The sequence below is a fragment of the Macaca fascicularis genome, chromosome 7 (genome assembly GCF_037993035.2).
Source record: "Macaca fascicularis isolate 582-1 chromosome 7, T2T-MFA8v1.1".
NCBI classification, from domain to species: Eukaryota; Metazoa; Chordata; class Mammalia; order Primates; family Cercopithecidae; genus Macaca; species Macaca fascicularis.
Window position 1 is genome coordinate 74,127,501 of NC_088381.1, and position 14,567 is coordinate 74,142,067.

The 14,567-nt window shown below is 49.8% G+C and overlaps 1 protein-coding gene across 7 annotated transcripts in view; it reads right to left on the reverse strand.

Annotated features, from left to right (window-relative positions):
- The window catches only part of PLIN1 (perilipin 1), a 30,952-nt gene that overhangs the window by 7,082 nt on the left and 9,303 nt on the right, over positions 1-14,567 (reverse strand). For 2 of the 7 annotated variants that reach the window (XM_065548421.2, XM_005560491.5), the window contains exons 1-8: positions 12,426-12,547; positions 10,370-10,428; positions 6,220-6,424; positions 4,496-4,578; positions 3,017-3,281; positions 2,531-2,703; positions 639-830; positions 1-221 (exon numbers count right to left, since the gene is read on the reverse strand). The exon at positions 1-221 is cut by the window's left edge and continues 25 nt beyond it. In XM_065548421.2, the coding sequence (XP_065404493.1) occupies positions 1-221; positions 639-830; positions 2,531-2,703; positions 3,017-3,281; positions 4,496-4,578; positions 6,220-6,424; positions 10,370-10,414 (1,184 nt within the window). In that variant the 5' untranslated portion in view covers positions 10,415-10,428; positions 12,426-12,547. Of the gene's footprint in view, positions 222-638; positions 831-2,530; positions 2,704-3,016; positions 3,282-4,495; positions 4,579-6,219; positions 6,425-10,369; positions 10,545-12,425; positions 12,548-14,567 lie in introns of those variants that run through there. The other 5 variants (XM_015453382.4, XM_065548420.2, XM_015453381.4 and 2 more) reach the window with 4 other exon arrangements.

Consider the following 14,567-nt stretch of genomic DNA (forward strand, 5'->3'; position numbering starts at 1 on the left):
ACCACATTGTCAGTAACGCCCTTCAGGGCATCTGATAGAGACATGGCCCTCCCCTTGGTCGAGGAGACAGCAGGAGCTGGTGTGAGGTGCAGCACCCTCCCTGCCATGCCCAGCACAGCTGCAGGTGCCCATGTCACAGCCGAGATGGTGGTCTGGAGGGCCTTCTGCAGGTTATGTGCCACTCCGCCCAGGAGCCCTTGAGGGCCTGGCAGGGCTGCTACCTGGGGGCCAGAGCAGGGTCAGTGCCTCCTGCAGTAACTCCCCTGACCCTTCCCTCCTCACCAGCCCCAGAGCTCAAGGGAAAAGCATGAGAATACCAAATTTACAAAACTTCAGGCTTATTCTGCCACTAGCAGTGTGGCCTTGGACAAGTCACATTCCCTCTCTGAACCTCTGTTTCTTCTGCAAAATGGGACAATAATCTCTGCCCTGCCTATTTACAGAGTGTTGCAAGGATCAGCTGAGAGAATGACATGGAAGTCCCTCATCAGCTGGGCATTTGGGGGTGGGGTGAAGGGTGTTGCACACACATGCCATGCCCCTGCATCTGGGCCAGAGTTCCTGAGTTCACCCTATGCCTCTGCTTCTCACCACTTCTGTGAACTGGACGACCTTGAGGCTCCCACTCTCCCCCTCACCTCACTGAACTTGTTCTCCTCTGTCTCCAATTCTTCCTCCTCCTCCACGTCCTCTCCCTCCGTGTCTGTCTGGTCCTCATGATCCTCCTCCTGGGCGGCTGCGAGGCTGTGTAACCAGGGCACCCGCACTTCACTCCTCCGCCGGGACACCGCCTGCATGGCCACTGAGGCACCCCACTGGGCCAGGCTGCTCTGAGGGAGGATGGCAGCAGATTGCTGGCTCAACTGCCCCTGCTGATGACCAGGGAGCCCCAGCAGCCAAAGCCCCTCGCCCCCAGGGTCCAGGCCAGGTGGTGAGCAGGGCTCGGCCCCAGCAGACTTTTCTTGAAACTTTTTATTGAATGGTAATCTACATACACTAAAGTGCACACATCTTTAGTGTAAGCTTTATGAATTTTTATAAGAACACACCTGTGTAACCACCACAGGTCAAGACATAGACCATTTTCACACCCAAAGACTCCCTGTGTCCCCCACTCAGTCCATAGTCCCTCAAGAGTAACCACATCCTGGTCTCTGTCACCATGCCTTCGTTTTGCCTATTTTTGGACTTCATATAAGTGGAGTCACATCATGTGTATTCATTCATTAATAGCTCCTTTAGTTAAATATTATGGTGTAAGTTTCACCCATGTTGCTGCAAATGGAAGTAGTTCCTTCTGTTTCATTTCTGTGTAATATTCCATCATACGCATTTCCTGTAACTTACCCATCCTACAGTTGATGGGCATTATCATTGCTTCCAGTTCTTAGCTAAGGATATCGCTGATCTGAACATTTTTTACTTGTCTTGGGAGACTTAAGTGCTCATTTCTGTTGGGTATACAATTAAGAGTGGAATTTCTGGGCCATAGGATATATGTTTGTTAGCTTTGGTAGATACTCCTCCCAGATCTCTAAAGAGTGAAACATTCAATGAACCAGAGTGTCCCATGGGAAGAAACTGACTGAGCAAGTGGGCTGGTGTCTCCTGAGGCACATTCTAAACCTCTAGGGAGCCCCACAAACAGAGCCTCCTTATTACACAGCTTTTGGGGATGCCACTCTATTCCATGTGAATGGTGGCATGTGAGGTTCTGCCCACTGCAGGCCGGGCCCAGGCATGTGACTCAGTCTCAGTCGTTATTGATGCAGGGGACTGAGGGGAACTACTACTCCTGTATCCCTGCAGGGGCAACACTTGCTTGAATGAATGATCCAGGCCTGATGATGCTTTTAAAAGTACTGCTCAAAAGATGGCTGAAAAGTAGTAATCTTGTTTGCTGACCTTTATGCTTTAATGTTGTTTTATTTTCTTTTCTGGCGCTAGTTTCTTACTAAAATTCCTTATGAAAAAAATCCAGCCTATTTCTGCTAAAATACAGAGAGGTGGAGGTGGGGAGTGGTGGGGAGTTAACTCTCCCTGGGCCTAGAAAGGGCAAATTTACCTTGGGTGCATTGGTGCTGGGTACACTCTCCCTGACAAAATGGGTTGTGTACTTTGTTTATTTAAGGACGACAGTCCCTAGTGCTTGCATAGCAGATGGAAGTCCTGCTGTCTTATAGGTGGGAAGACCCATAGAAAGAGGCCGACTTTGGGGGATGAAGACTGGGGCTTGGGGGAGACTCAGAGGGAAATGGGGGAGATAGAAGTGAGTGGTGGGGCAGGAGCACTCTAGCAAGGCAGGCCTGCCCTTGCTTAACATCCTGTCCCTTCTCTTTCCCTGTGGTCTGGAAGGCCATCCCTCTACCCCTCTCAAGGCCTCTTGTCCTTAGAACTAAAGTCCTAGCCCAGGTTGGAAGAGAGAATGTTCTCAGGACAGGAAGGGGCGATGGGTGGGGGATGGGAGGGACTAAGAGGCCCACAAGGCTCCCAGGCATGGGACCAGTCAGAGCTCAAGGCAGATACTCACCAGGGGCGCCACTCCTGGGATCCACATGGCCAGGGTGTGGCCCTGCTCCAGGGCCCGGGCCATGGTCTGCATGGTATGTCGAGAGAGGGTGTTGGTCAGAGCCCCAACCCTGCTCATGAGGCTCGGCTTGGCCTTAGGAGACTTCTGGGCTTGCTGGTGTCCAGGAGCAGGGGCTGGGTAGCGATTTGGGGCGAAAGAAGAGAAAACAGGTAAGAGAGGGGCCGGGGAGATCTGGGTCATGTCTAGGACTGGAAAGCAGGTGTTCTAGCTCCACCACAAACTCACTGGTGAGTTCCACAACTCACTTTCCCTCTACAGATGGGGTGGGGGCGGGGGGGGGGGTAAATGATTATGAATCCATCTGAAAATCCCACTGGCCTTCCCTATTCCAGAGCAGTAGCTGGATGAGCCCTGCCACCTCCTGCTGATTCCCAGGCAGTGTGTGTGACAACTCACTCCCAGGCCGAGCCTCCGAATGGCAGGTACCTGACTCTTCCTTGTCTGGAGGGAGGAGGTACTCCACCACCTTCTCAATGCTGCCCAAGGCCAAGTCGGCCCCTCCAGAAGCCAGTCGGCCAGCTCGAGTGTTGGCAGCAAATTCCGCAGTGTCTCTGGCCACTCCCCAGGCGAGCTCGCACCCAGCCAAAGCGGCCCCCAGGACCTTGTCTGAAGTGCTCGCGATGGGAATGCTGATGCTGTTTCTGGCACTGCGGAGGCGGGTGGAGATGGTGTCCTTCAGCTCAGAAGCAATCTGGGGGAAGTTGGTGGGGGTGTTAGGCATGTGGTCTTGCAGGCCCTGGAAGGGCCACCCTTTCGGGGTCTGGTGGCCTGAGCCCAGGTCCCAGGAAGGCGTCATCTAAAGGCCCAGGAAACTGGCACTGATATTTGGGTACCTGGAATTAAGCTAGGCTTTAAAGGGAGAGGGCTCCAACCTTCCTTGTGCCAACTGTTTGGATCTCCTGGCTTCTTCACCCCCATCACTGCCTGTCAAGAGCCCTCTCATCCTGTGAGGATGACCCCAAAGACTCCTCCTTGGTGCCACCTGTCCTGATACCCTCATGCTCACAAGGAATCTCCTTCATCCTTTCCTCAGAACACAGCGTTTCTATTGATTTATAGGTGTGCTTGATCTTCCTACAAGTTCTGCATTGAAATAATTTATCTTTTTCTTCATTATCCTGGGAGCACCTTTGTGACAAAAATGTTGCCTTTAATCTGGAAAAATGGGGAGCAAAGGACACAGGCCTCACAGCTCAATGGACCTGCTCTCACTGTTTCCACTTACTGGTTTCCTTTCTGTAAAATGGAGATAACAACCCCTATCCCAGAGGGCTGACAAGAGGATTAAGTGAGAGTACTTGATAAAGCATAGGTGATGGCCCCGGGCATAGGGTAGGGCTCAGTACATGTTTGTGGGAAGGGTACTTCCCACAATGAGATAGATGAGGTCAGAGACTGAAGCTTATTCCCCAGAAGCACCAAAAATGAGTCCTTATCATAGCAACTACCTAATAAATATGTAGCCAGGTAAAGTGACTTTCAATCTCATGGTCCATAAAATGTTGGATCTTGAGGATATGGGACGACACTCCTGGGATCTGAATGAGTGTGACTCATGACCTTAAGCAGCTGTAGTCGCCAAGTGGTCCAGGGCAGACGGTGGAACCTCAGATCCCAGGGTGTGGTATCCGGAGGCAGTAGGACTTGCCAGAGCTCCTGTTTGGGTTTGCCTCTGGGCTCGTGCCTGCTGGTCCCAGAAACCCCATCTCCATTTAGCTTCACAGGGAGAAGAGGAGCCTGTTGTGTGGTGTGGCCTTGGGAGCAGGCAGCCTCTGCCGGTCTTGGACAATGCTCACCATGGGACACAGACTTCCAGTCACGGCATCAGCAGCCCCTGCCCTCTCCACCCTGAGAGGTGGCGATGACAGAGTGCAGGGAGGCTTCAAGAGGTGGGAAGGGGCTTACCTTTTCAGGAGGGTACTGGAGGGCTGGGATCTTTTCCTCCAGGTGGTCCAAGCCTCGGCAGGCCAGCTCATTGGCAGCTGTGACTGGAAGGAAAGGGTCAAGTTTGGATGAGTCCTGCCTGTCTCCATGAGAATCTAGCAGTGGCCTCTGTGCCAAAGAAGTGACTTGGAGCCCTCAAATCCCAAGGCCTGCTGCCTCCCCAGCATCTCTGGGCCCCAGGCCCTTTGCCCTCTTTAGCCCCTGTCCGCAGGGACTCCTCGAGACCCGGGCCAGTTTCTTACATCTGTGTGGGAACTCTGGAGTCACTCAGACCTGCACTCAAAAGGCCAAGTGACCACGTCTAAGCAGCCTGTGGCCTCAGCAGTCACAGCCTGTCTGAGCCTCTGCTTCCTACCTTGTGAAAGGTGAATTAATGGTGCCTGCCTGGCAGAATTTTTATGAAGAATGATGGGAGCTATATGAATCACCAACAAGTACTGTTCTTTCCTTCCTTCTCTTCCCTCCGGACCTGCATGGGGGCTCTGAGTGAGCATAAGGAGGGAGAAGAGAGGTGTGAGAGGGAGGCAGATGGCAGTGAGGCCTTGGGGCTGGGCCTGCTTAGCTCTCAACATGACAAACTCCCAGCATAGCCAGTGCAGGCCCCAGGCTGTCCATGCTCTTCTTTTTAACCACTCAGTGTTGAGATGGTCAGCTGTCTGAAGAGGGTCGCAGGGAAGGGAAAACAGTTGCCCCTGGAGAGTGGGCTTGCATCAGAGATGCACCTGCTTCAAGGGGATCCCGCCTGGGTCTGCCGGGACATTGCCTCTGCAGCCATGGCCACTGGGGGCCATAGCTTTCAAGGAGAGTTCTTTGTACTCTTTCATATATTCTTTCTCCAGATACCTTATTTTTCTTCACAAAATTCTCGAGCAGCAGAGAGCCCAGATGACTTAGCTGTCTTCCGGTTGGGCAGAATGAGACTCAAGGCAACTATTTAAGGAGCTTGCAGCCAGGCACAGGGCCTGGGCCTACTTTACATCTGTCCTCTCCTGTTTGCTGTGTGGAGTCCTCAGCTACCCATAATTCTGTAATTAGGATGGTGGAAAGTGCTAGACTTTTTGGCATTACTGCGATTTCCCTCAACCCTGTCAAGAGCTATGCCTTGGAGACCACATTTTCAGATGCGGCAGAACAATTTGAGTGGTGCACACCTGGTAAGGCCCATGAGAGAACCGTCTTCTGCCTCCAGGGCCCTGGCTAGTGGCTCTCTGCCGCCCCCACCCGTCATGAGCCGCTACCATCGGCTGCTGGGCTCAGCCAGCTTTCCCCTCCCTTCATGCCGTCCAGCCCTGCCAGGCCCCCTAGTGTGGCTGCCTCTGCCTCTGCCAGACTGCTGGTTCTTGCTGCTGCTGCCTGTGCTGCTACAGTGAGTGTCTGGTCTGCCATGGGCCCCAACCTCACCACTGCCTGCATAGCTCTGCCTTCCCTTCCCCTGCAGATTCTCTGGCCATCATTGTTATCCTAGGCAAAGGCCAGCTGGGCCACAGATAGGCATCTATAGATGAAAAGAGATCTGTATGTATACCATTATATCCATAGATAAGAAGACCATGCAATGGGATGTGGGCAGTTAAGCAGACAGACAAGCAAGTTATCAGACAGTCAGACAGACTGAGAGGCAAACAGACAGACTGGCAGGTAGGCAGTGAACAAGCAGGCAGCTGCTGAGTGCCGCGAGGACTCACACTGGGTGGACAGCCTGCGCACCACCGGCTCCATGCTCCAGGCAGCCAAGTTACTGGCGCTCTGCACGCCCTTCTCATAGGCATTGCACACAGAGGCCACCAGGGGGTGGGCTTCCTTAGTGCTGGTATAGGTCTTCTGGAAGCACTCGCAGGTGCCACTCACCACCGGCAGCTGCAGGACCCGCTGTAGCACATTCTCCTGCTCCTGGTGTGGAAGGAACACATTCAAGTTGTCCCACCTCCCTCTCCAGCCTCCCAGGAAGGGGACCTCAGGGTCATGGAGTCCAATGGTGCAACTAGCCTGAGTCCAAGTGACCTGGGAGGAACCAAGGCCAAAGAGGTCTCCAGATGCCCCAATCATGAGAGCATGGGAGAGCCCATGGGGAAAACAAGGCCATGTCCTCCTGGTCACCATCCAGGTTCTGGAGAGCTGCCAAGGCAATCTCTGTTCTCCAGGGGCCAAGTCAGATCCCATCACCCCCACCCCCACCCCAACTCACTCCCCTGATACCTACTAGTAGAGAGCAAGTGTTGTTAATGTCTAGAGTTTTAATCCACCTTTGATTGGTGGCTTCTCCAAACATTTTTCTGGTCTTTCTGAGGTACTGCCTCCCCGCCTGTGTATCCTGGCCCCACTGCCTAGAACGCTTACCTTCCCTCCCATAGCCCTTGCTGCCTGGCAGAGTGCCATTCCCTCAAGACCACTTGACCAGCACCTCCCCTGTGAAGCTTCCAGACTCTCCTCCATCGCATCGGAAACCACTCCCTCCCTGGCTGTCTCCACATTCATTACACAGTGCTGTGGTTATGGGTATTCATCTCACTCCCCGTAGACTGTCATCTCTGTATCCCCAGAGTGTAGCCTAAAGCATGGCACAGTAATGTTAGCTGAATACCTGAACCACAGTCAGGGCTGTGCCTAGGAGAATGCGTAGGTTTAGATCTGCCCAACTGCACAGAATCACAGAATCTTAGGCCCCCAGGGGACTTTGTGGTAAGAATCCTTTCCATCGTTTCTCTGGTAGACTTGTATTTGTTTTTATTTATTTATTATTTTCCTAGAGACAGGGTTTCACTCTGTTGCTCAAGCTGGAGTGCATTAGTGCCATCATAGTTCACTGTAACCTCCAACTCCTGAGCTCAAACAATCCTCACATTTGTGCCTCCTGAGTAGTTGGGACTACAGGCATGTGACACCATGCCTTGCTAATACTTTTATTTTGTAGAGGGGGCAGGTCTTGCTGGTCTTGAACTCCTGGCCTCAGGTGATCCTTCTGCCTCAGCCTCCCAAATCACTGAGATTATAGGCATGAGCCTTTGTGCCCAGCCAAGACTTATATTTAAATATCTGCCTGAATGAGAGCTCTCCCCCTCATAAAGTGACCTGTGTCCCTTGTTGGACAGCTTTGCTGAGCTGAAATTTGCCTCCATCCCCCTGTTCCACACTCTGCCCTCTGGAACAAAACTGAGCAAACCTATTTCATCATTCATGGGTTGGCCCTTCACATATTTGAAGTCAAATATGTCTCCCTTAGGAAGTACCTCCATCATGTTAAATGGCTCCAGTTCCTAACTTCGTTTACAAATGGTCCACACTGTGGTCTTGTGACCCCCTCTCCTGGACATGCTACAGTTTTACATTATCTTTCTTAAAAATATACTACCCTTGCTTGAGCCCAGGAGTTTGAGGCCAGCCTGGGCAACATAGGGAGACCCCGTCTCAACAAAAAATAATGATAATAATAATTAGCAGGCATGGTGCTGTGTGCCTGTGGTCTCAGCTACTCGAGAACCTGAGGTGGGAAGATCACATGAGCCTGGCAGATGGAGGCTATAGTGAGCCATAATCATGCCACTGCACTACAGCCTCGATGACAGAATGAGACCCTGTCTCAAAAAACAAAAAAAACGAACAAACAGAAAACACTCAAAGACAGCACTCTGGGTGTGATCTGTGCGTGCTGAGTGTAGTGGAACAATCGTTTATCATTTCCAGGGTGCTATGCTGTTAGTAATGCACCTTTGCAGCAGTCACATAATTAAGCTTTAGGTCACCTAGGAACCTTAGTGAAAAAACACTGGTCTTTGAGTAAAAGAGTGAATTCTAGGGCTAACAGTAGAAGCTCATGCCTGTAATCCCAACACCTTGGGAGGCTGAGGCGGGATGATCATTTGAAGCCAGGAGTTTGAGAACACTCTGAGCCACAAAAAAAAAAAAAAAAAAAAAAAAAAAGCTACTCATGCTAATATTTGATGGCATGTGGACTACAGAGTCCCAGCTACTGGGGAGGCTGAGGTGGGAGGACTGCCTGAGACCAGAAGGCCGAGGCTGCAGTGAACTATGATGGTGCCACTGCACTCCAGCTGGGGTGACAGAGTAAGACACTATATCTAAAAAATAAATAAATAAAATTAAAAGAACAAATTCTAGGCATGCAGAGGGAAAGAGCATTTGTCAGGTGCCATTATGCTGCAGGCACTGGTCTGGGTGCCTTGGTGACATGAGCTCACTTAATTCTAACAGCCATCCTCTGGGGTTAGCACTGTCACCAACACTGAGTCAATGAGGAGACTGACGATCAGAAATGGGAAGTGATTTACCCAAGATTCCACAGCTGGTAAGTGGCAGAGCCAGGATTCCAACTTGAGTTGGAAATAGCCTGCCTAGGATTATCTTCAAAATAACACAAAGTGAAGGAATTAATGGAAGTGAGGATGAGGCAGGATTGGCCATGAATTCATGGTCTTCAGGGCTAACAAAGGGTACATGGGGCTTATTATGTTCTTTTCTGTCTGTTCTTATGAATGTTGAGAATTCTCCATATCTAAAGTAAAAAGAAAAAACTCCCCAGGTCAGATTCAGATGCTCAGGCTCTCTGTAACTTTGAATATGACACTGTGGCATGGTTTTGCTCATGAAGTGAAGACCTGGCCTGTTCTGTTTGTAGGAGGGAGAGTTCAAAGATCCCCATCAATGAGACCTATGTGTACACTAAGACAGAGCAGCCCACAATGTCTTCGGGTTTTTTTGTTTTTGTTTTTGTTTTGAGACGGAGTCTCGCCGTCTCCCAGGCTGGAGTGCAGTGGCGCGATTTCGGCTCACTGCAAGCTCCACCTCCCGGGTTCACGCCATTCTCCTGCCTCAGCCTCCCGAGCTGGGACTACAGGCGCCCGCCACCACGCCCAGCTAATTTTTTGTATTTTTAGTAGAGACGGGGTTTCACCGTGTTGGCCAGGATGGTCTCCATCTCCTGACCTTGTGATCCGCCCACCTCGGCCTCCCAAAGTGCTGGGATTACAGGCTTGAGCCACTGCGCCCAGTGAAAACATTCTTTTTAACAGTTTGGACAGAGCCTTCAGAGGTTGTTTTAGACAAAACCAAAGGGGGGAAGAGATCCTGGGAAGGGAATAAACCACCATGTGTTAGAATGGCTTCACTATGTACTTGACCATTTTACGCCTCTCTCTTCTATTATTCAATACAAAACAAAGTGATTCCTAGTGCAAGAGTTAGTATAAGCCTAACTTGGGCAAGGTGGATATTGTACAGGTCCACAATTTTTAAGTTTCACTATCTGAACTGTGTGCAAATCTGAGATGCCTTGCCAGGAGCCATCAAGCATTCCTAAAAGTATCAAACCACTTCAAATCACAGTGAAAACCAGGTCAGAGATAGAACACCAGACACACGGAATATCCCACCCTTCCCCTGACACAGCAGCACAGGCTGTGCACCGTCTGACTCCGGGAGGTGCCATTTGCCATATGAATGATGCTGGAGACAAAGAATGCAGTGGCTCTGCACTGAATACACATCCAGCTGGGCGGCGGACAGAGCATGGGCTTCTGCGTCAGGGTTTAAACATAGTCATTCCCTTCCTCTCCACTCCCCACTGTCCCTAAGCCAGGATTTCTGTCCCTTTTTTCCAAGGTGCTTGGTTTTTAATAAGCGTCTTTTTTCCTCTCCCAGATCCTCCAACTGCCCTCTACAAAAGGTGGTGAGGGCAAGAATAACTAAGCCATGGTAGTCAATGAACTAGGATTATAATCTGGGCATATCTTGCTCTAAATCCCCTGCATCTTCCCTCCCTGCTTCTTCCTCCTCCCTCAGTTGTCCATCCCCTGTCACAGATGAGCCCAAGTTACTTACAGGGAGGTCTCCATCCAGCAAGGTGGGGCCTTTGTTGACTGCCATCCTAGCTCTTCAAGCTGCAAAACAGAGTCCCAGGTCCCATCAGAAGCCCTCAGGCTTGAGCTCCACTGGGTCACTTCCCTACTTCTCATGGCCACCAACTAGGCCCAGGCTGCCTGGGGGTCCATTTGCCCTGAACGGAAGGCATTAGGTTGGAGGGTGAATGTCACACACAATAGCCCCACTCCTTAGGGTCCCATAGGAATGAGTTGCTCCGTAGCTTACTTGTCAAGACTGATGTTTCTTTCTTTCTTTCTTTTTTTGAAATGGAGCCTTGCTCTGTCGCCCAGGCTGGAATGTAGTTGCACAATCTCAGCTCACTGCAATCTCTGCCTCCCGGGTTCAAGGAATTCTCCTGCCTCAGCCTCCCCAGTAGCTGGGATTACAGGCGCCCACCACCACGCCCAGCTAATTTTATTTTATTTTTATTTTTTGTATTTTTAGTAGAGACGGGTTTTTTTTTCTTTTGAGATGGAGTCTCACACTGTTGCGCAGGCTGGAGTGCAGTGGCATGATCTCTGCTCACTGCAAGCTCTGCTTCCCGGGTTCACACCATTCTCCTGCCTCAGCCTCCCAAGTAGCTGGGACTACAAGCGCCCGCCACCACGCCCGGCTAATTTATTTTTTTTAGTAGAGACGGGGTTTCACCGTGTTACCCAGGATGGTCTCGATCTCCTGACCTCATGATCCGCCCACCTCAGCCTCCCAAAGTGCTGGGATTACAGGCATGAGCCACCATACCGGCTAATTTTTGTATTTTTAGTAGAGATGGGGTTTCATCATGTTGGCCAGGCTGGTCTCGAACTCCTGACCTCAAGTGATCTGCCCACCTTGGCCAAGCCAAGAATAACGTTTTTTATAAGAGTTCAGGTTAGGAGGCCAGGCGCAGTGGCTCAGGCCTATAATCCCAGCACTTTGGGAGGCCAAGGCGGGTAGATCACCTGAGGTCAGGAGTTCGAGATCAGCCTGGGCAACATGGTGAAACTCTTGTCTCTACTAAAAATACAAAAATTAGCCAGGCATGGTGGTGGGTGTCTGTAATCCAGCTACTTGGGAGGCTGAGGCAGGAGAATCACTTGAGCCCGGGAGGCGGAGGTTGCAGTGAGCTGAGATCATGCCACTGTATTCCAGCCTGGGTGACAAGAACAAAACTCCGTTTCAAAAAAAAAAAAAGAGTTCAGGTTAGAAAATAAAAAATGCAGGCAGCCATAAGAGATAAAAAGTTTTAGCTAAAGTCTTAAGGCTCTTTAATGAGGGTCCAAAAGAAACTAAAACAACAAGTTTCAAGCTGGGTGCATTGGCAAGCACCTGTAATCCCAGCTACTAAGGCTAACATGGGAGAAATGCTTGAGCCCAGGAGTTTGAGATCAGCCTGGGCAATATAGTGAGACCCCCATCTCTAAAAAAATAAATACGCAAGTTTCAGGTTTCATCTTTGAAAAGGCTCTGGGTTAATTCCTCTATTTCTCTCTCTCTCTCTCTCTCTCTCTCTCTCTCTCTCTCTCTCTCACTCTCTCTCTCTCTCTCTGTGTCTGTCCCTCTCCCCCTCTCCCTATCTTTTTTTTTTGAGACAGGGTCTCAATCTGTTGCCCAGGATGGAATGTGGTGACACAATCATGGCTCACTGTAGCCTTGATCTCCTGGGATCAAGGTACCGTTCCACCTCAGCCTCCCAAGTAGCTGGGACTACAGGCATGTACCATTATGCAGGGCTAATTTTTTTCTTTTTTTGTAGAGACAGGATCCCACTATGTTGCCCAGGTTGTTCTTGAACTCCTGGTCTCAAGTGATCCACCTGCCTCAGCCACCTGCAGTGCTGGGATTAAAGGCATGATCCACTGTTCCTACCCAATTCTTCTATTTCTAAGCAAACATATCTGTGTTCTGGAAAAGACAGTAGCCCCAGAATAGCTATTCTATACTTCTGGTATAGAGTATCTATACCAGAATCTCTCCCTCAGTAGTTTCCCTGCAGAGCTTTTCATCCCAAGCAAAATTCCCAAGAGGCCCTTACCTTCAACTTCTTCCCTTTAATGTTCATAAACAAGCCATGTAAGGCAGGTGCCCCAGGACCCCAACACTCACTCCAGCTGACCGCCACATCAGTCTCACAGAGCCCAGGCTGCAGAGCGTCTCCTCAGGCAGAAACAATTCCTACCACTCCTGGGAGTCTTGGGCAATGCTACTAACGCCTCCCAGCTAGAGGAGGGCAGAGAGGAAGAAAGCAGGGTCAGCAGTTGTCATGGTTATCTGACCCAGGGTTCCCCGGGCATATCCTAACTTCTCTAAGGACATTTAGCAAACAAGGAGGTAGGTGGCAGAGCTGAAGGAGATCCAGGCTCAGAGGACTTAGTATTCCAGAGCCATGAAGCATCAGTTCTATAATGTTCCTGCCCTCAATTCACAAAAGTCTGCTTTCCAGAAAGAAGGTATAGGGATACACATCGTTAAACTCAAAAGCTCTAAAGTTCTATATACCTCTGCAATCTTTTGGCTCTTTTTCTGTAGAGGGTCTTGTGGGACAGTTCTCAATCCATTTCTCTCATCTTTTCTTATTTACTAGCAAGAGTGAATGTTGAACAGTAAAATTTAAACCCACACAGAAGAGTTCATCTGAATGTATTCGTCTTTGATTATGGAGATAAATTGCCCTCAGTGAAGAAGCAACAGAGCCGGGAGTTGTTTTTGACAATATAGCCTTTGAGGGAGGAATTTCCACTTCTTAAGAGTTCAAAAAAATTTATTGAACTTTACCTGGCCTAAGATGCTACCAGAATGAAAAGTGGGAGAGCCAAGTAGATTTTTGTTCCCCTAAGTCTGGATAAGCGACAGTGTTGACTAAGATTCTATCACTAATCAATAGCAAGACAACCAAGAACTAGCACCACTCAACCCTTCTTTAGCCAGGACTCAAGCACAAGCCCAAGTTCTAGTTCCTGGCTTCAGATATGATGGAGGACTATGGTGTAAGCCATAGCTTTCAGATTAACTAAGAAGGGCCTCTTTGTGAAAATGGACAATAGGAAAACAAAACGTATTTTCTTTGTTGCTGGTGGAATTACATGTATTGTTGACTCTTCTAAGTCACACACTGTGGGCAAGAGAAGAAAGAGATGGGAGTGGGGAATTATGAAAGATCCTTGGTAATAAATTACATATCTGTGATGCAATAAAGTAGGGAATGAGAAGGCAGGAAAGGGAGGAATCAAACGGGGAGGCTTCAAAGGAGTAATATGCTATACATTTAATACTTATTGATCCACCCTGGGCTTTTCAAATGTAAGGCAGTAGAGAAGACAAAGTATTTAAAGAAGTGGCCTCTGCCCTCACCTCAAGATTCAGCACAAATCATCTGTGAGGCTGTGACTGGACAGCAACCTGAGCCAAAGGGCAGTTTTCAGCCTTCAGAGTAGTGGCTTTGGGCCAGAGGGAGTATAGGGCTTTGTGCCTGAAAGCTCTGCCAAATCAACTAGTCCTTTGGCTGCTTTAGCTGGGAGTGCAGAATGTGGGTGAGAGGTGAGAAGTGGTGAAAGGGCCTAGGAGAGTCCCGAGGGAAGACAGAAGTGTTAGTTTTCTAGCAGTAGCTTGCAGGGCATAGAGTTCTATCTTCTTTCCTTCTCCGTCCCTACCTGCTTTCCCTACCCCTCCACCACATGAGAGCAGGGACCTAGGTCATCTTGCTCACAAGTGGATCCCCAAAACCATGCATGGCACTCAAACATTCATTGTTGAATAAATGAATTATCAGGCAACAATGCTCAGTTGTGAATGTGCTGGGCTGTACATCTATGAAGAACTTCAATTTTTGGCATCCCTCATGAATGTGGAGGCTCTGGGGTGGAAAACATTAGTTAGAAAGAAGGATTCACAGGGAGGTACCAGGACACCATTAAGATGGATACCACTGTAACATACCACCATGAATTCAACGCAGACTTATCTAGGCAGAAGCCAGCCAGCCATTGACAGGGCTACTGTAGAGCACCCTCTCCATGGCAGCAGTCTAGATGAGCTCATTCAGAGGTCCCTTTTAACCCAGAGGCTCTACATCTCAATCTTTCTCCATCCTCCTCCTCAGTCTGGATCTTCCAGCCCAGAGCTCGCTGTACCAACTGTGTAGGCTGATTGAGGATTATCTGCTGGATTGCCTTACATT